General features: G+C 48.0%; 1 protein-coding gene and 1 pseudogene across 1 annotated transcript in view; one reads left to right on the top strand and one right to left on the bottom strand.

The window, feature by feature from the left end:
- The window catches only part of Smc1 (structural maintenance of chromosomes 1), a 102,477-nt gene that overhangs the window by 48,869 nt on the left and 31,913 nt on the right, over positions 1–21,695 (bottom strand). The window contains exons 7-8 of the mRNA XM_077685372.1: positions 14,146–15,226; positions 6,740–6,852 (exon numbers count right to left, since the gene is read on the bottom strand). Coding sequence (XP_077541498.1) covers positions 6,740–6,852; positions 14,146–15,226 — 1,194 coding nt within the window. The remainder of the gene's footprint in view (positions 1–6,739; positions 6,853–14,145; positions 15,227–21,695) is intronic.
- LOC144152449 (uncharacterized) lies at positions 10,062–11,131 on the top strand (annotated as a pseudogene).

The following is a 21,695-nucleotide window of genomic DNA, read 5'->3' as shown; positions in this document are numbered from 1 at the left end:
TTTCAAAATATAATGTCCGCATTTGTGGTGATTTTAACCTGCCTGGGATGGATTGGGCAGCTACAGGTGTTCACGAGGTTGCTGCTGCGTCACGCCCGAAAGCATCTTTTATGTTAGACTTCATCATGTTTCATGGCCTATATCAAAAAAACACTTGCCCAAACCACCAGGGAAAATTTCTTGACGTCATACTAACATCCTCTCCTGATGATTGTGTCCAGAGGGCATGTGCTCCACTAACACGGGTAGATAGTTATCATCCTCCTTTAGAGATAGTGTTTTCATTGAAAGTGGTGAGGCACGTTCCTCGTGCACAAACTAAGTTTCAATTTGACCGTGGGGACTACCTCGGCCTGTATGTGTTCCTAAGGGACTACGACTGGTCAGACGTGCTCAGTGACCACTGTGCAGAATCGGCCACGGCCAAATTGACTGCTGCACTACAAGACGCAATGGCCAGGTTCATCCCGCAACGCACTTCCCGTCCATCCGTGTATCCGGCTTGGTTCTCTCAAGAGCTGCGACAGTGTCTCGAGCGAAAGGCACACCTGCACCACCTTCATAAAGTATCAGGCTGCCCAACAGCGTATAAAATGTTCAGCGATTGTAGAAGACAGGCCAAGCAGCTGTTGAAACGGGACAGGCAAGCCTACATTGACAGAGTTGAAACATCTTTGAGGCAGGACCCCAAACAGTTCTGGAGGTTCATGCACAGTTATGGCTCACGATCATCTAAAATTTCAACGATCCACACAGCTGCAGGCAAGGCATGTACCAACGCAACAGAAATTGCCAACCTGTTGGCTAGCCACTTCAGCTCCAGTTTTTCAGCTGGTAATACTGGCAACACTGACTATGCAGATAAGACCTTACAGGCAGACTGCCTGGCGGCAACGCCAGTGACAGAGACGGAAATTCGTGAAGCCCTTAGAAAAATGAAGGCCAAAAAATCATGTGGCCACGACGGCATCCCTAGCTTCATTGTTAAGGGCTGCGGACCGTTACTTACACCCTTATTGAGACACATCTTCAACCTCTGTATAAAATCTGGAGTCTTTCCAACCACTTGGAAACACTCAATTGTTGCACCCATATTTAAGTCTGGCGACCCTTCCCTTGTGGTCAATTATCGACCTGTGTCACTGATTTGCTCTCTGTCCAAAGTTCTGGAGCTTATTTTGTACAGCCGTCTCTACTCTTACTTCTCCCAGAAGCTGTGTACACAACAACATGGCTTTATTCCTCATCGTTCACCTGTGACAAATCTGTGTGCTTTTCTTAGCAAAGTGGTCCCTGCAGTGCATTCAAGACACCAAATTGATGTAATCTACTTTGATTTGTCAAAGGCATTCGACACTGTGTCACACTCCTTGCTGTTACAGAAACTGGACAACTATGGAATATGTAAGATGTACTTGATGCTTTTTGAAAGTTACTTGTCTAACCGTACAAACGTTGTGCGAGTTTCGGGCTGTTTCTCTGGTGAATTTCGCTCAACTTCCGGAGTGCCTCAGGGAAGCAACCTGGGCCCCTTGTTGTTCTTGATTTTTATCAATGACTTGGCTGAGCGCATGCAACACTCTGAAATGCTCCTCTTTGCTGATGACATTAAGATCTTTCGGCCTATAGACAGGGCTAGCGAGTGCTCGCTTCTACAGGATGACATCAACACCGTGTCAGCATGGTGTTCAGCAAACATGCTTCGCATCAACCCATCAAAGACCAATGTGATATCATACCATCGTCGACAGGTGCCGATTCAATTTTTGTATAAGCTGCATGGGGGTTCCATTACTCGAGCGTCAACAGTGCGGGACTTGGGTGTGCACATTGACTCATCACTAAGTTTTAAACACCACATTGAAAAAACAGCCAGCGATGCAATGAAATCCCTTGGACTCGTAACACGTGTCACGAAAGAGTTCACTGATCCTACCTGCTATTTGTCCCTGTTTCGGGCTATTGTACGTTCCCGGCTAGAGTACTGCTCGGTTGTATGGAACTCTGTTCCTCAATACTTGTCACTGTCTCTGGAACGAGTCCAGATGAGATTTATTAGAATCTATTATGATCGTTACCTTTTCAGGAAAATATATTACACATATGACAGAATACTCGACCACACTGGATTAAGCAGACTGAGTGACAGAAGAACACTCCTCGATATGTGCTTTCTTCACAAGCTCATTCATGGAGCTGTTGACTCTGCCGATTTGCTAACTTCCATCAATTTTCATGTCCCCACACGATGCCGTTCCTCGCCGCTATTTTATCCTGACGTCAATCATAAAAGTCCTGTCCAGAGAATGCAACTCCTTTACAACTCACTTGAAGTGCCTGATCTGAGTATCTTTGATCGTTACAGCACTTTTGTGCAAGCTGTTAAAAATTCATCTAAAGCCTGAGTGTGTACTTATGTGTTGTAAAATCAGGCGAGTCAGCCATGTAATGCTTATTCCATTGAGGTTATTTTCATTTCTCATGCTCTTTTTTTCGCTATGGTACACATCTTCTGAGTGTGTTCTGAGTGTCTTCATTTGCGTTGTAGAATCGTGTGAGTCAGCCTCATAATGTTTGATCCATTGATGTTATTTTTACTATACTCTTTTTTCCCCATTGTACACATCTCCCTTTTCTATCCTTTCCCTTGTTTCTTCTGTGCACCACGCTGAAGGCGTCATGCTGTTTGTGGGCACTTATCTAAATAAATAAATAAATAAATAAAAATAAATAAATAGAGCGTTAAAATTTGAGTAAGGGCTGCTCCTGGCAAGCACAAATAAGGGCCGTAAATATCGTGTCTGTGCACACTACGGTTAAAAAGTAAATGGCGCACAATTGTGAAGAAAAAACTAAAACACTCAGAGTTCAGAGGCTTATTAAAAAAAAAAAAACACTTCTTCGATTTTGCTGAAATTCTCCTCAGATGTTAAACTGTGACTGTACTTCAATGATCATTAAAAACATGTTGCATCATTTTGTTCCTGACCCGCCTACAGCGCGAGAAAAAAGCCTGGTCGGCCAGGTCTTCACAAGATCCTGAGACATGAAACAGTGAGAGCAACATCCAGTGAATGTGCAGACGTTTGATAATTTTTTTGTACCAAAGGCAAACTGTTACTTATTGATAGTATTACAGAGAATTCAGAAGCAAAACTGAAATTTTTATGTGAATTTTGGAAAGAAAATATACAATCTGCGCACCGCTAAACGTGTACTCTTCGAAGAAAAAACGGAGGAACTCCAGATTCACGCGCATTTAAAAAAAACCCTTCTTCGAGTTTTATGAAGCTTTCCACGGATATTTTCCTCCTACTTTAATTGCGTGAGCCATTAAAAAAACTCGCATCATTTTGATCACTGAAAAGCAAAAGAGCCTTGTCAAGCATGCTCGTCACAAGGAGCTGAGACATAAAACGACGATTGTGACTTTCTGCAGATTTCCCTTATTTATTTTGTAGAAAGGGCAGAATATCTTCTGAGATAAGGAGAATAGAATAGCCAAGAAACATTAACGAAGTCAACGTTTGAAATGACAGCGTTCCATCGGCACCCCATTAATACCGTGCAGCTACTAGCTGTTTATTTACACGTTGCTTGCTGCATCAATGTTCACAGTTTCCTCAAAGGGGCACAAACAGTCCGCGCTGCACATAGTTTGCATATAGTATCTGCTTCTGATGACTTCCTTAAACGCCACACGTGCCAGGACTGTATGCCGGGAAAGATTCTTCCTTTCTTGTTTCGCGATGGCTGGAAACTTCGTTCCCCTCGAGGTATATGAAGTGAACGCCCTTGATCTTCTCAGACAACACAGTTACCATGTATTTTGCCGTCTGAATCGCATTTCTTAGTGGTTCTCTTAGGTTGTAAAGTGTTGCCTGGTGTTTGACGATTCCCCCAACTCCGTCGCAGGCATTCTTTCCGTGCCCTGTTGCGGAGAATATCCATTGCGTTTCATGAAGCTGGTGAAACGCAATGAAACTCATGAAGCTGGTGCCTGTTTTTAAAGTGACTGGCAGCTCCGTCACTCACATAAGTCACCTTGGAGTACAGTGGCAGATTGTCGTTTACCCACAGCCTGATTTTTGCTAAAGCCAAGCAGGCATGCGCAGAGTCATGGCAGACGTCATCGCTTGCAACCACAAAACTATGACAAAAGAGACTGAGTAACAAGCTAAATATATACAAAAAGAATAATAAAATCAGAATACTTAAAAGGAATAATAAAAAGTGATGAAATTTATTTATTTATTTATTTACAATACTGCCACTCTCATTCGAGAGCATAGCAGGAGGGCGTACAAAATGTGCGTACAAGAAACTTGCGAATCTGCAGCTTGCTTCATGAGAAAGAAGAAAAATGAAGATTAAAATGCGACCGTATTCAAATAGTGGGGAGGTAGCGCAAGGCACTCTCCCAATGTGACAGAACTGAAAACTTGTAACCGTCCGAACGCATGCAGCCCCTTTTCTTCCAGTCCCTTCTTTCGCTCGTTCTGTCAGCCAAGTCCCCGCCGCCGCATACGGTTGAAAAAGCCCAAAAAACACTCTCGACTCAAACAAAAAAATGAAGATCCCACATGTGTCGTCCCGGACCCCACCAGGCTCAAGGGCGTTTGCCTTCCTGTTTCGTCGCTAATTCGGTAATTGAACCAGTGTGTCCGGAGAAGGACCGAAGAGGGGCGCGCTACCTGGAGACGTTACCCGCGCCGGGGCGTGTGTGGCCGATGTCTGTTTTTAATACTTGCCATGTGTGCTGCCGACCGGACGGGCTTCCGTTGAACCTTTGATTTCAGGCGAACAAAAGTTACGTCCAGGCGAGTTAAAAAACAAGACTGCGTGCACCTTGTCAAATAGGTGATCTTATGAACCAAATACAGTGCATCACGGCAGCAGTGCGCACAAAAAAAGAGCGTTGATAATGTAAGACAAAGAGTGGCCGCGGTTGGGGAAATCTAGAGGAAGCTATAAAAATAGACCCGAAAACCTTCAAATTGCGCGTTTTACCACCATACATTGCAGCGGTTTCACAACCGCACGACTGTATCCGCGCTGTGCTTAGAATGACGCACGATATTTCTAGGGCTCACACAAGTACGTTTAGAGGAAAATATCTGTGGAATGCTTCATAAAACTCGAAGAAGCGTTTTTTTTTAAAATGCGCGTGAATCTGGAGTTCCTCCGTTTTTTCTTCGAAGAGTACACGTTTAGCGGTGCGCAGATTGTTTATTTTCATTCCAAAATTCACATAAAAATTTCAGTTTTGCTTCTGAATTCTCTGTAATACTATCAAGAAGTAACAGTTTGCCTTTGGTACAAAAAAATTATCAAACGTCTGCACATTCACTGGAAGTTGCTCTCACTGTTTCGTGTCTCAGGATCTTGTGAAGATCTGGCCGACCAGGCTTTTTTCTCGCGCTGTAGGCGCGTCAGGAACAAAATGATGCAACATGTTTTTAATGATCATTGAAGTACATTCACAGGTTAACATCTGGGGAGAATTTCAGCAAAATCGAAGAAGTGTTTTTTTTTTAATAAGCCTCTGAACTCTGAGTGTTTTAGTTTTTTCTTCACAATTGTGCGCCATTTACTTTTTAACCGTAGTGTGCACAGACACGATATTTACAGCCCTAATTTGTGCTTGCCAGGAGCAGCCCTCACTCAAATTTTAACGCTCTAGCTCCATTACTTACGATAATACTGGCCCGCAAAGTACACAACAAAATGCGCTCTGAGCAAGATTTGGAAATTTATTACAAAAAATATATGTTCTTCTAGCCAACGATATTTTGGGCGTGAAATGTACACCAGGCGTAGATTAAGCATAAAAATTACCATTCCCGCCTGATTAGTATATTTTTTGCTAGACGTTGCTAAATTTGGCCGCGGCGCATGGGCAGGTAGCGGCCGGGGTCCACGCGGGTGGGTTCCAAATTTTTTTTCAGTCGGCCAAAATTTTTTCCGCCGAAAATATTTGTGAATCCGCACATTACATACATGCGGGAATGAGGTAAAAAAATTTCAAGCGAACTGAAGAGGTCGACCAGCCATGCTTTGTTCGATCTTATCTGAAATGACCCAGTTGTGGGATATCCTTTATGCAGCCAAAGTGCATAAAGCAAACAGCCCTCTTTGCAAACCACCGTGTCGGAGGTAAGACTTGGCAGCAGCTGGTTGAGGCTATCTCTAGGGGAGTGAAATGCTGGGCAAATTCGTTCATACTCTGCATAGAGAGAGCCAGGACCGGAAAAGAAGGAGCAAAAGAGCACCGCTACGTGTATGTGCTCCTCCTTTGCCCATCCTGTGTTTTTTTCGCTGGTTCCTTTTATGCACAGAGGCCATCTTTGTACAAGCAAGGCTGAGCATGTCAAGGAGCTGTGACGATCTGTACGCGATGTGTACCCGATTCATGGTTGATGAAAGTGCAATGCAAGATTTTTGTGCCAGCAGTGCTGCAGATGCCCTTGACAGGCAAGGTGTTCCTTCTGAATGGGATAACAGTGCTTGTACACAGAGACAACTATTGGCGACCTGTAGCTCACGTACTTGGGTTGGGTTGTGCCTTGGCCTGTGTGCAAGGACTTTCTCTTGCCAACACTGCTTGCCACAGCCATTGGGACCTGCGGTAGCCTGGTAGTTTGAGCTCGCGAGCCTCAGGATCCTCCCCCCCCTCCCTTCTTCCCCAGGACCAGGCTTCAGCGAGGGCGGCTGCAGGCATTGCTGCCAGGGTACTCACTTCTCCATGGCGCGCATGTTGGGCGCCTGGATGCGCTGCAGGTGGCTCTGCATGTCGGCAATCTCCCGGTTGAGCCGGTTGCCCTCCCGCTTCACCTCCTCCGGCGTGTCCAGCTGCACAGGCGGGGGGGCAATGGCAGTGACGCATCCCGCAAAGGCTCAGGGGTTTACTGATGGGCCCTTGCTGCCACACCCTCTACTCAAACAACAACGATGCCCCTCATTAGAAGAGGCTGCCACGAGCAACCAGGCGACCTCCACTCACTAGCTCCAGTCATTCCCAAAGCCTCCTTCCCTATTTTGCAGTTCGTTGGTTTTGTGGGCTTGCATAATCTAGCTGAGCCTTCATACCTGATGGCAGGCCAGTTATGCTTGCTAATATCATACCTCAGACATTGATCACTAGCCTGGACAAGCCAATGAGGCACAGATTTCACATTCTACGAGAGAAGAACGACGGATGTGAGCACACGACAAAAATTTTATGCTGTGTCACTTTGTCGAAAGACGAGCGATCGCAAACATTCACACATCCTGTGCGAGCAGTGCGGAGCCGGGCTTACGCATTCACGACTAAACACGTTTTCGAAACATCGTCATATGACACAGGGAGCCTGCAGAACCTAACACAAACTGAAAATACCACGCCCTTCCAGTGACACCTTTTATCGCTTGTGAACTTCCCACCCTGTATACTGTGCACTAATCGAACACGGGCTTGCAACCATGCTGCTTTCAGTGTGACGCCAGCCATCCCCCGGTGTTGTTCTTTGCATTTGTGCTGTGCTCACGGAGATGAACACTGAGGCACCGCCCTGTTTGGATTAAGCGCCTTTTCCCACATTCCAACAGAAGGCTGTGAACAACGCCTTCTGCACAAGCTACGAAGCGGTTTGTGTGCTTTTTGTTGCACATCAGTCTGGCAGGAAAGCTAGGGTCTGTCAATCTGCATAGCTTGACCAATTTGTTGGGAGCCGGAAAAACAACCCTTACCGTCGACTGCTCAGCTGTCTTCTTCAAATTGTGGGAAAGTTTGTGTACGTAGGGTATAACCGCCGTTCTTTGTGTTTCTACGGGCGTTGCCTCGATCTCGACATTGGCACCTTTTTTTCAGTTTCCTGAGCAATGTTTGGGGTACCCGGCCTGAGACAAGCACGCATCTTGATTGCCAAAGCTCTGGTTCAAAACACTACCGGAGTAACTTACAGTAATTCTTTAGAGCTTTTAAGTTTTTGCCTTAGATCTACCTCTATCTTGTGAAACAATCAAGCGCAGAAGCCGGGCATCTGCATTGGATCCTGTATCGTCCCCGTTCTTAGTAGTCTTTATCTTTCAAGGCTTGACAAGGTCGTCCCTTCTTCTCTTGCCGGTTGTTTGTCGACGCTTTTTAATTGTTCTTGACTGCAAGTGTGACGTGTTAGAGACGGAGGCTTTTAATGTAACTAACAAAAGTTTGGCAGCGCCTCGCACCACTTGAATTAACACATGAACTTCCTGACACTGGGTCAATCCGGTTTTTAGATTTATGTCTTTCGTCTAATGATACACATGTCTGTTAGTGCTGCGCACCACATGCACATAAGCCACTCCTCCCGTACAACTCTGCGCATTCAAGGCTTGTGAAAAGGGGGATCTTATAGTTATGCTTCAGGAATGCCTTAAATAAATCTTGTCCCCATTTAATGAACCAGAGCTTTGGCAATCAAGATGCGTGCTTGTCTCAGGCCGGGTACCCCACACATTGCTCAGGGGACTGAAAAAAAGGTGCCAATGTCGAGATCGAGGCAACGCCCGTAGAAACACAAAGAACGGCGGTTATACCCTACGTACACAAACTTTCCCAGAATTTGAAGAAGAGAGCCGAGCGGTCGAAGGTAAGGGTTGTTTTTCCAGCTCCCAACAAATTGGGCAAGCTATGCAGATTGACAGACCCTAGCCTTCCTACTAGACTGATGTGCAACAAAAAGCACAAAAACCGCTTCGTCGCTTGTGCAGAAGGCGTTGTTCACAGCCTTCTGTTGGAATGTGGGAAAAGGCACGTAGGCCAAACAGGGCGGTGCCTCAGTGATCATCTCCGTGAGCACAGCAGAAATGCAAAGAACAACACCGGGGGATGGCTGGCGTCACACTGCAAGCAGCATGGTTGCAAGCCCGTGTTCGATTAGTGCACAGTTGTTGCCAAGCACAAGAACCAGCTAACGCGAGAGATACTGGAAGCTCATATGATAGCAAAAGTGGACAATGAGTGTTAGTACTGCGTCTGTCACCTTATCAAAGAAAGAGCAAGATTTTTTTAGTGTAGTGTGACGTGATGAAATTGTACTACAGTTAAACCTCAATATAACGAAGTCGTACTTGGAGGTGCACATTTCATTAAGTCGCGAATTTTGTAAAATCGAGGTTTCGATTTTGCAGTTCATTTAACCAGTTACTGAGGCTTCAAAAACTTGCTCATCGCCCATGTTGATGTGCCAGAGCCTATAGGCCGACGCGCAGCTGCACCATTTTCACCGCATCTGGGGCGCCGTAAAAGTGTTTGACACAAAGGTGAACAGGAAAACAAACACCCACAAACGCCGCACAACACACTGAAACCTTTGCACTTTTGCGGAAGCCTGGAAAACTCCAATCAGGGCATTGCTTTCTCATTAGCGACGTGCAGCCCCATTTGCAGGGTCATAAAACGCCGCGGGGAGTCTCTCGGCGGCCTCGCGCTCGTCCAGCCCTGTGCGCACTGCAGAGTGTACGATTCACAAGTCGCAGTTGCTTGCGACCATTGCGCTCTTTAGAGACCCCTGGTCGTATTTGGGACCACGCGTTTGGGACCCCTGGTCTAGAGGCTTCAAGCTGTCAACAGTGCTCGAACGAGGTCGAGGAAGTAATAAATTTCACGCCCCTCCACGCATACGACGACCCCAACGATGGTGGCCGCCGAGTGCCCTCACACCAGCCAGCATCTTGGCCGGCAGACGTCTGACCACACTGCCACTGCAAGAAGAAATGTTCTTGGAAAGCCTCGCGACTTCGTTTCGAGGGCTGTGGCCGGAACGAAAACAGCAGCTACATCTGCTTTTGAATGTTGGGAGCAAGGAATACTTGGGCGAGCTTCGTTCGGCCTACGCCTCAAAGCAAACAAAGGGAGGGGTTCCTGTGATTGGCGACGTGATAGCTGTGGAAGGCTGGGATTGTGAGAGCAGTTTTTTCTGGTCAAGGCGGTAAAAATCCGCCTTTGTGAGGGCAGGGGGGAGGAGGAGGAGGGGGAAACAGTAAAGCGTTCATTTCAGTTTCTATTCCCATTGGAAATATCTTGTCTCAATCCGGGGATGGGGGTGGCTGGGGGTTGGGGCGAGACGACGACTCTGAGCGCCCACGGACAAACGTCGCTTCGGTGATGGCTCAAATTGGTCGCCGTCTCCGAACACAAGTACGAAAGAAAAAGTTAACGAAGTGCTTCTTTTGAGTATCTTACAAAAGCACCTCGAGAACTGATGTACTCCCACGTCCGTTTCCCCTTTCCTCCAGGGGCCTTCCGTCGATCCGCCACCTCCGTCCCCTTTTTCTTATTCTCTCTCACTACGCGGGGCGGTCAAGCGACGGCGTTGTAGGCGAAAATAAAGTAAGTTGACATTGAAAGATTGTTTCGTCTGTGTTGCTTTCCAGCTCGGTATAGTATAAGTTCGGCCTCTGTATTCGTCCTTTTTGTAGACGTTTGGCAGCCACGTCTGTCGACACAGAGCAAGTGCAACCGTTGCCTTGGCCTTTCTACCGCGAATATTTTTCGGTGTTGAAGACAACAGCTGCAAACATTACGGTGTTGTGCTGCATTTGCAAGAAAGAGTACTCTACTAGCAAGACGTCATCGTCAAATCTGCGGAAGCATCTAGCGGTAAGTTTCATCTTTATAGGGATTTGGGTTTCGGGATTCGGGTTTCGCATGTCTATTTGATTGGATATATTGAACTATGCAGATCCAGTTGAAATGAGTGTACTTAATTTAAGCTTTCGTTGCGCGCAGAAAAAACACCCGACGGCCCTGAAGGAATTCGACTCAAAGAAGCCAAGCATGGTCCCACCGCGGGGGGAAGCTCGATGCGGACACTGGACTCCTGTCGTGCAGCAGCGAGTCGACCTAAGGCTCCGTCACAGTCGCACAGACAGGCTAATAGTGAACTTCGTGGTCGCAGATATGCAGTGTTTTTCGGTCGTTGAAAATGAACAGTTCCGGTGTTTGATTAACGCACTGCAACCATCGGCAGCGGTGATGAACAGGAAGTTGCTGGTCAATCAGATTGACATCCTCTAACAAGAGCACAAAGCGTCCCTCATCACTACATTGGAGAAAGCATCAACGGTCTGCTGCACAGCTGACTGCTGGACAGCCTCAAACAGGTGAGGCCTGCGAAATGTTAGCAGAACTGTATCTCTTTGTGCAATGTGCAGAATGTAGAGCCTGAAAAAACGAAGCCGTATTTCGTTGGCCACTTCACCAATATATGTAAGAAGGATTAACAAAAGGCAATAAATGTTGTTTTAACGGTAAACAGGCGAGTAAGCATAAAATGTGATGTGTTGTACGTCACTTTTATGTTTCGTCGAAAAACAAGAAGAAAAGACGCACAGGAATCTGAATAAATGAAGACTCACCGCAGATCTGGCCTGAACGTTGTTCATTAACGAAAACGTAAGATACCATAGAATTGTTCACCCTCCTACCTAACCATGGTGAATCCTAAGTTATTTAGCAATGACTTTTAAAATTGATAAATAACATCTCTAGGCAATGTGGCTGGGATATTTTCGTCCGCGCATTTGCGCGACAATTGTGAACTTTTGGAGACCCCTTTCTTACTTCTAATTGCCTAGATTTACGTCGTTTGTAATAATATTACTTATTCTCTGTTTCTTGCTCATTTTCCATAGAAGCTTTCTGGGTGTGACGGTTCACTTCATGACGGTTCACTTCAAAGCTTGAAAATTGTAATATTTCAGTTCTTCTCAAAAGGAACTAAATTAAGCTGCAGTATAAACGTTAAACGTGACTTCAGCAATGCTTCTTTATAATCGCAGTAAACCATTAAGTTTCGCATGCATCACTTACGAACCTCGCTGCCTGTAGAAAGTTTCACGCGAAACTTGGGGTTGCACTGAATTTTTGCATACTTGTGTTTATTTTTAACTGCACTATTAACGACGAAACCTAAATTGCTTTTTAATTATTTTGTAGAGTCCCAAAGTAAAACACAGATAGGTTGTAGAGGTATTTCATTGTTTTTTTTTTTTAGACAAACACCCGAGATTAGATAAGGTGAGACGCGATGCAGGCACGTACAACACGCATCACGCATTGTGTCGCACAGGATCCTTTTAAGGCTAGGAGTTCTGTTTTATTAGGATATTTTCCTAATAATATTTTCCGCCTCCATCAGAAAAGCGTTCGCCGCAGCCGCGAATCGAACCCGCGACCTCGTGCTCAGCAGCACAACGCCTTAGCCACTGAACCACCGCGGCGTGTACAAAAGAAAAGAGCTGATAATATGGGCGAAAAGAGGAATATAAACTGCCATCCACGCTGCTTCTGAAAGCGCCCATCAAAAAGCCTTGCAGTGCTAGGCCTAAACATCTCTGGCGCGGCCAGCCGGCTGGTCGGAGCGTTTTGGCTTTCCCGCCATTAGGTGCGCGTCGTCAGGCGCGCAGCCGTCGTCAGGAGTCGTCAGGTGCGCGTCGTCAGCCTCCCACTGCCACGCGAAGAAGCCACCGCGAGCGCAAAATCGTCGACACGAGCATGAAAAAAACGCAGGCGCAACGCCGTCGTGCACGAATTGTATGCGAAAACGGGCCATGCGGTTCCCGCTTAATAGAAACGACTTGCTGCGCGCAGACGGGGACGGGGGTCGCTATCTTCCGAGGTGCGTCAAGCAAGATCAGTTGAGGTGTTATGCACGCACGCGTGAACTCTTGTGTCGAAAAGCAAGGGGTGCGCGCTGCGTCAGACGGCCGATTTCGTCCCGTCTTTTTCCTTTGGCTGCCCTCAAACGATGCCCCAGCTGTGCCGGTCGATCAGCAGTCCTGCCAGAAAACCGCATTATAAACGGTATTGGGCTTCGGCCAACCGCATTCTTAACGGTATGCTTTTGCATTGAGTTCTATGGGAGGTGAACCGGTGGTCACAAAAACCCGCGCTATATCCGGTCCCGCACTATAAGCGGTTACGTTATAAATGGTCTACACTGTATAATGTATAATCTGTTTACACTTTTATTTAGTTTTAGCATTTGAATCAGCTTAGGCGAGTGTTGTATAACGCTCGTGCAGTAAGCGTCCCCCAAATTTCAACAATATCTCGCGTCTAGCAATGGCATTTTTCAGATAGAAAAGCGTTCGCAGATGTGTGGTCATGCTGCTGACCGCTGTGCTTGTTCTGCCAGCGCAAAAAAGTGTTTCGTGCTCCCTAGTTTTACGCTGTACGGTAAAAGTATCAGTTGATTTTATTTCCGTAGTACCTATATTGACTTCGCTGACTCTTCTCCCGCCTTCAGGTGGCCTTAGATTTTCCTACTGGCGTACCAGTCAGCTAAGCGTCGCATGTGTGCTTGTGTGGAGCGACCTTGACTTAGAGCTAGATACAGTGTACAAACTAATAAGGTAAAGAAAGGCACACTTGTGTGGAGCGACCTTGACTTAGAGCTAGATACAGTGTACAAACTAATAAGGTAAAGAAAGGCACATTCTTCCATTCACAAACGTGCCGTGGCTTCGCTTCAACTGAGCAAATGAATTGTGACGACACGTCGGCGGTAAGCGGACTAAATGCTGGGCTGACTGACTCTGCTGGAACGTCGGCGAGCCATGCAGTAGCTCAGTCAAGCCAAGTCATCTCCTCCTGACGTCACATGAAAACACCACAGAAAATGGGCGAGGACAGCATTTCCAAATTGATTTTCTACTAAATAAATTTGCATAAACGCACTCAGAGTGGTCGAAACATGGCCTATGGACTCCGAACTACAGTTTGCGCTAGTAATCCCACAATGTTTACCAATCGCTTCAGTGCCCCTTTAAGCTACGCTGGGCGTGCTTCTCCTTGGGCTGAGGTGAGGGCGCAGAATTTTGCATAGGTTTGCTCCAGCCGACCGGCCGCGCGTGGCCATTTGCTCACCGGCTGGGCCGGCTAAAGCGTCAGTTTAGCTTGGCCGCAATGGCCACATGCTTCTCAATTTCGGTCTCAAAATTTCCGATTGTTGATGGTCATTTGGGCCATGGATACGTGTATTTCAGCTCTCATATTTTGTATGTAGCAGTATTCTTAGCCAGACCATAGGAAAGTAACACTTCCAGGAGGTCGAGTGCAGCTGGCCAGGAGCACAGGTTACATCCACTACCCCCTCCGAGGCTGGACAGAAGACCCACCTCGGTGAGCTCGTCAGGCAGGACGGAGTAGTCCACCCGGATGTGGCCCTCCCGCTCGTACACCTTGGTGATGCTGGCCGGGGCCTCGTCGCTGGCGGACGCCTCGTCGCCGCCCCCCGGGGGGCCCGCGGCGGCCGTGTCCAGGTCGTCGAGGCTCCCGCGCTCCAGGCGCAGGGGGATCTGCTCCAGCTTGCAGGCCTGGAAAACCGAGTGGCGGTCCTGGCGCCGCTGCTCCTGGCGGGCCTCCAGGGCGGTCAGGGCCTTCTGGACGGCCGCAATGTCCTTCTGGACGGCCTGGAGGCGCTTGCGGATCTCGGCCATGCTCTCCTCGGCGGCGTCCAGCTCCTGCTTCTTGCTGATCTTGTGCGCCTTGAGCTTCTCCAGGGCCTGCATCTGCTCGTCGATGGAGTCCATCTGGGCCTTCTCGGCCTGCCGCAGGGCCTCCAGCTCCTGCTCGTCGTCCTCCACCGTCTTCTGCCACTTGGCCACGTTGGCGCCCGTGTCCTTGGAGCGCTCGTACTCGATGCGGTTCTCCAGCCGGCTGCGCTGGTTCTCAAGCTCGAGCCGCTTCTTGTCCCGCTCCTGCGAGGCGCGCAGCTCACGCTCCTCGTACTGCCGGATGTTGTCCACCCCGATGGAGGCGCAGAAGTCGGCGAACACGCGGTCCTCCACCCCATTCTGGGCCGCCTGCAGCTCGTCCACGGTGGCCGCCTGCTGCCGCATCTCCTGCTCCAGCTGCTGCAGCAGGGGCTCCTGGCGGCCCAGCTCGGCCTCCAGCCGGCCAATCTCCTTCTCCAGGTTGGCCATGCTCTTGGTGCGGATGTTGTCCCGGTCCGTGACCGAGTAGCGCACGCGCGTCTCCAGGCCCCGGATCTGCGACTGCAAGGTGGTCAGGTCCGACTCCTTGCGCGTGCGCTTCATCATCTCTTTGAGCTCCTCCGTGAGCTTCTCCTTGCGCGCCTTGAGCGTGTGGAAGGCCTTGTCGTCCCAGCGGCGCGCCCGCTTGGCCAGGTCCGTGCTGCCGCCCGAGATGAAGCCGTTCTTCTGGTAGTACGTGCCGTCCAGCGCCACCGCGTCGTACCTGCACCAGCCAGCCACACATCAGGGCCCCGACACCCCTCGGCATTCTTCCCCTCTCCACGGCACCAGCAGTGATCACGAGTCACCCACTGGCAGGTCGGACACTCCAAGAGAGGAAACCATCAAGTACAGGTCATTGTCCTAAAGAAGCCTAGGTGTCTCTAGCGAGGACCAAGCGCCACAGCCTAGCGCCAGCTCAGCTGGTTCTCGTTGCATGCCCCCTCACGCCGTCCGGAAATGCCGGTGCAAGGCCACCGTGCCCCGGCCTCAGGTATCACCACAAATGCACAGGATTTGTGGTTGCCCCGTCTGGCCTGGGGCGGTATTCTTGTAACTGTCCCTTTTGCGTCCCTTTCACCGTGACGTACTTCTGGTTAAGCAGTGGGCTTTGGCAGTAGGTTTGTTGCGCTTGCGTTACGTCACTTCCTGTTGTTTGCTTTTAGCCAATCAGGGCTCGCCAAAAGGGACACTTCTGAAAGGGACGCAAAAGGGACAAAACTTGAGAATACCGCCCCTGGGCTGCTCTGTGACTGACCATTCATTACGTCGGAATGAATTTCCCTCCTTCACTCTCCTTTGGATGCACCCTCTACCGGCAGTACTCAGAATGCCCCTGCTCAATCAGAGGCACTGGCCTCAGCTGTAGATCCCAAGCTGTACTGTACGCTGCCTGCCCGTTTCCCCGTTACCATGTTCATTGCACCAACGTGGCCCATTGCAGAGTAGACTTTCCTGAATCGAGCACTAGTTGTATTTGACTGCTGCATATGTTCCATATAAGAGGTGGTAATGTCGAAACACTGCAATGGAAGATGGGGGGCAGGAACAGCGCAATAGGGGCCAGCACTAAGAACACGGTTACCAGTGTTCACTGCACGTCAGCATTCAAGTGATACCATCAAGCGGAACTACAACTCCCACTACAATTCTGGGTCAGCAGTGCCAAACACACAAACAAGGTTCTGCGACGCCATAGAGAAATCACCGGAAAGTGGCTTGGGAACTGGAACTGTTGTATTACCTGCTTTCATTACTATGTCCACTGTTTAAAACACACGGTTGTTAGTGCAAACGAACAGAGCACAAAATTTGGGCCCAGCACAATGTCAGGAAAATGAGACGGACCTGGCCGCCTCACTTTCCTGGACCTGTACTTGCCGCTTCAAGAGGGAAATATTTTGGAAAGAACAAAAGAAAGTACTGTGTGGGTAGTTAAAACTGCAGACCCCCGATATGCAAACTATGTATGGCTGTTTCATTGCACGATACCGGCACATGGGTAAAAATGCAGTTTTGGTTTCACCGGGGCTTTCCTCCTCAAGTCTAAAAGTGACGTCATCTCGAGAAGCCAATCAGAGTGCCCCCTTGTCTGCACAACCACAGCTGGTGTGGACGTAGTGAGCAGCGATGCGTGCTTGTCCAGGATGGCCGTGGCATAACATAGGGCGAGTGGCGCAGGACAAGTAACCATTGTCATAGCCTCCTTTATACTTTCTGTGCCTGCGACGTCGCCGGGAGAACAATAGGAGGGCTCTGTCGCTCGAGTTGCGGAGAGCCGCTGCTCACTTTGGTGGGGGTGCCACTAACGTAGAGTGCCTACGCTGCCGAGGCCGTCGGCGCATCGATGGCGAGCGCACAGCAGTGCCGGCGTGCGCCCGTTAACGCACCGTTGTAGAGCTCTCTTGCTTGCAGGTTGCGTGCTTTCTGTACTGGTGGAAATACAGGAAGAGCTACAGCGCTTATTCAAAGGGTTCCAGTGGTGCCAAACATAAGAGTACTATTTAATGAACACTTATACGGCCGTGAATCGAACCAACATCATGAGTAGCAGAACGACCCCTCCACAGAAAGCGGTGGGCACTGTGCGGAGTTGGCTTACGATTACCATGACCCAAAAAAGAACTATAAAAGAAGGAAAATAAAATGCTTACAAACAGCATCACATTTTTTCGTTAGAGAAGCCTGTGATGGATGTCGTGACGCACAAGTCTTTTTTTTTCTTCAGTGTGCGGCATACTAGGTGAAACAAATGAAACAGGCAGGAAAGCATGTTAAGTTGGAATGGGGTGCAACCCAGTGGGCAAAAAATGACCAGGCAACTCATCCAGTGGAAACCAAAAAAGCACTCCAACATTTTACTCTGAAGAACAAGAGACAATAAATAAAGGCTGCTTTTTAAAGCCTTGCATACTTTCTGCAAAGAGGCTTTTTCGAAAATGACCCATACACGTCATTTTTGTCGGTGGCTGCAGAGGCACACTTCACAAGTATTGCAGGCACCCTTGCAGGCACCCTGGCCACCTACACGCGCAGCTTCTAGTGGCAGCTCACCTGAGCCGCAGCAGGCCTCGGTCGCATTGATGAGCAAAAGCCCCCTGCTGGGCATTGTGCAGCTCGTGGCTTCCTCCCGACACTGCAGCAATTACAGCTTTCCCTGGCCTCCCAAACCCAGACATGGCCGAACGAACGTCTCACTGGCCATTGCAGCACATTGGTCTCCGCAGGGTGCCCAACAGAGATTCTACGGGATCACTACTGAACTTCCTGGTGATGACAGCACTTCTTCCACATCACTCCGGCGCCCGAAACGAAACAGCCGTGTACTAAAGGGTGCAGGTACTCAGCACTGCCCGTGGAGGAGAAGCAACGTGCCATTCTGCAAGAAAATAACCCGGTGCGGGAGCAGCACGCCAGCCCTACGTGACTAGCACCGCCAATCGGCGGTCGGTAGCAGTCGGCGAGCAGACCGCCGACAGTCGCTGGCGGCGCACGATGCAGGCAAAGAAAGTATAAAGGAGGCTATGCCATTGTTTAAAATTGGGCATCTGTTAACTGTTTACGCTGTTTCGTACCAGTCTAAACTGTAGTTCTTGCGGCCATTCTCGCTCAAGCTGGCGTCACATAGCCTGTAATGTGAGTGACGCAAACGTAAACTTCCTGAGCGGAGGAGATAAAAGACTGCTTAAAATTATAATCTACTCCATGAACCGCATTTATCGAAGGAAGTTCAAGTAGTCAAAAATTAAAACCAATGCGTCTTTTACTCTCCAAGCGCAAAAATAACAGGCGAGAACCAGAGATACAGCACGTCACCAATTCCCACCACCGCGCAATTAGATTGCTGTCTTGCAGTAAACAGTGCTGCCAAGTTGTTTCGTCAACTGGACATGCTCGCCTATGACTTACTGCACAAGTGCTCAATACTAGGTTGGCTATGGGCAGCTGAGACTTAACGAAATGGAGCAGCAATTTTCCTGCTGCATTTTTCAGCCGTGTGAGCTCTGCCCGCCTGTGGCCAAGTGGGCCGCAAGGCATTTCTCCTGCACTGGCCTCGTGTCCTCTCACATGATTCACAAGAGAATGCCGCATCAACTGCTGTTGGGAAAGGGGCTGCAAACAGCCAGTAGGTCCAAGTTCTGCTACAATGGTTTGTTCACTTTGTAAGGATGGCGCTGCCGGTGGCGGGGATAAAAAAAAAAACTCTTCATGGCAACCAATACATTTTTACCGTTCACAAACTAACATGCACACAGTGGGCATTCCACTCTCAATGCTCGTAACACGACGCCACTGCTAGTTGTGCTGCCGACCGATGGTATCACGTAGTCGCTTGAGATGAGCCTCAAAATGAGCATTTCAAAGGCATCTCCTGAATTCCAAAAGCAAGGGATTGTGAAAACATTTCCTCTTAATTTAAGCAGATGAAATTAAGCAAAGGCAATTGCATTTTCTCTTCGCAAGCCCTTTAAAGTAAACCTTTTAATGACATACCCACTAGCTCATAATGTGGGGGACGTGGCAAGTAAAACATCGTCGTTTATTGTTTGGATTAAATATCAAAAAATAGCAGCATTTGTGTAACTAACGTTTCTAATAACAAAATTGAAATCGGTTTCAGGATGTCTTCTACACTTTTTTAGTTACAAGACCTGAAAATTGCATTTAGCATAATTAACTAGTTAGGCAAGAACACGGGTCTTAAACCAAAAAGTTTATTTTTACAGTTATGATGATGAAAATTGGCGGACATGTGTAGTTTTTCATTCTTATTGTCGATGTAAAATTTGTATTTCTGTAAAATGACTACATTCAAATGTATTTGAATTTTTATATTTGATTTTTTGACAGCTTTTGTAAAAATGCTGCTCGAGTGATGCAACTGAACAAGGTAGCAGTGGACCGTGCACGAATCAAGGAGTGCAACAACACTAACATTATCTTTCTACCTGGTCTGTAGCAGAAGTTACGACTGTTCAAAGTTTGGGCCTGGATGGCAAAACCGGTTTTTCAGGTTTCCACCTTTCAAGCCCAAACTTCAAACGGTCATAACTTCTGCTACAGACCAGGTGGAATATTAACGGTAGTGTTGTTGCACTCCTTGATTCCTGCACGGTTCACTGCTACATTGTTCAGTTGCATCACTCGAGCAGCATTTTTACAAAAGCTGTCAAAAAATCAAATATAAAAATTCAAATACATTTGAATGTACCGCATTTACTCGCATAATGAACCCTCCCCCACTTTCCTTCTTGAGAATTTACTTTCTTGCCACTTTGAATAAAAAATGCAGCGGGAATACGTTTTTATCTTAGCATGGTTGCTGAGGCTGTAGACGATCGCAGTGACTTTATATCACGCCACAGTAGACGCAGAAATGCTAATAACGCATTCCAACAAAAAGAGATCTCAACAGTAGCCGGAGACGTCAGCGGGAATGCTGTGGCTCCCAATTTAAAAATTGCGCGCTTGCGGAGTGCCACCTGCTGAAAACAAAACAAAAATTGCGCAATAAAAACAATGCGGCGTGCAAACAAAGCACAAAACATACTCCTCCGCACTCCTTCCCTGCTCCTTGCCGTTCCGGTTGGTTCCGGCGGCGTGCAAACAAAGCACTAAACGTACTCTGCACTCCTTTGCTCTTGCTGTTCCGCGACTTCACCATGACGCGCCGTGGTGTTGTTCAGCTGTGTTCCGACCTTTCTTTGTGCTCCTGGTGCACGCCGTACGATGGGCCACTACATGAGCTGCACAGACGGTTTTAAACTGAAGGTGGTGGAGCATGCATTGCACATGGAAACCGCGCAGCTGGGCAGCACTTCAGTGTTGACCCACTGCGTGTACGCTACGGGCAAAAACAAGGTTTTTGGGCGGTGAACAAGGATCACTGTGTGTTTTGGGCCCAAAAAAGGGAAGTGTCCGGGTGTCAGAAAAAATGTTTTGGGGCGCCTTGAAGGCACGAAAGACAGTGTGCTGTGGGCCGACTACGAATGTGAAGCCGCAAGCAACTTCAGTGAGGAGGAAAGCCTCATGGCGAGTGGGGGGCCATGTTGCAATATTTTCCCGCATAATGAACCCTCCCCCCCAAATTCATGCCCAATTTTCTGGAAAAAATGTGGGTTCATTATGCGAGTAAATACGGTAGTTGTTTTACACAAATACAAATTTATATACCGAGGGGTGAGACAGCCCAAAGAGATTAAGAGCAGTTTTCGGAGCAGCAAAATTTCGATTTTGGAGCAGAAGAATCTTGATTAGGAGCAGTTAGGGACATTTAATACATCGTCTTGTGAGCTTAAAAAACCATAATTTCAGCAATTTGAAGGGTCAAGTACACATTCCAATCAATTTTGAATACACAGAACACTGAAACAGCCTTATGTGAAGGAATTTAAGGGTACCACAAAGTTCTCACTGCACTACCTTTTTCCTAACTAGTGATATTGTGTAGCAGCTGTATGCAACACTGACAACAAAACTGCCGTTAACATTATCAAATTTAAGGGCTTTGCAATTGTGGCATTTTTTTTTTTTGCTGTTTTAATGCTAAAATTATTATTTTTGTAATCCCAGGCTCTGCTGTACGAACGAGTGTGGTCACGGCAACAGTTGAGAAACTTCAAGCTAACAATCGCATAGCCCAACCAGCCTACCCGTTTCAGTCCCCGGGGCGCACGTTCACCCCATGGTCATTTGAGTAGCGTTACTGTTTAGCCACCTAGATTTTGGCATTAAATTTCACTTCGCATACATCAAGTGTTATTAGTCGCGTGCTATGGCAACCGTGCAGTCCTGCAGCTATTGGGCGCTGCCTGAACAGGTCGCGGCGCCGCAGCACAGCCCGCAACTTTCGTGCCGACCATTCCATCCCCGAGGCTCACGATCGCGCTTCGAAGCACAGCAACACCTCGCATCAATCTCAAACCATATCCCCGCGTTAACGTCACTGTTCAGAGCCACAACAGATAGAATGAATCCCAGCTGACAGCGTAAAATAAACCAGGGAAAATATCGGCGATGTGCACTGAGCGCGTAACATAGGCAGCAGCATCCGGTACAGGCGGTGGCCATGTTCGTAGCCACAGTGATGCCCAATCAGGAAGGCCGTTTCAGCGAACCCGGACGAAAAGCCAATCGCGTTTTAAAGCTATCATTTGCTTCATTTCAGTCTTTCTATTTGTGCGATTTCTGTG

Source organism: Haemaphysalis longicornis, unplaced genomic scaffold, assembly GCF_048455015.1.
Source record: "Haemaphysalis longicornis isolate Haplotype H1 unplaced genomic scaffold, Haemaphysalis longicornis Haplotype H1 scaffold_9, whole genome shotgun sequence".
Lineage (NCBI taxonomy): Eukaryota > Metazoa > Arthropoda > Arachnida > Ixodida > Ixodidae > Haemaphysalis > Haemaphysalis longicornis.
The sequence above is the reverse complement of the archived record's forward strand: the minus strand, read 5'-3'. Positions and strand labels throughout refer to the sequence as shown.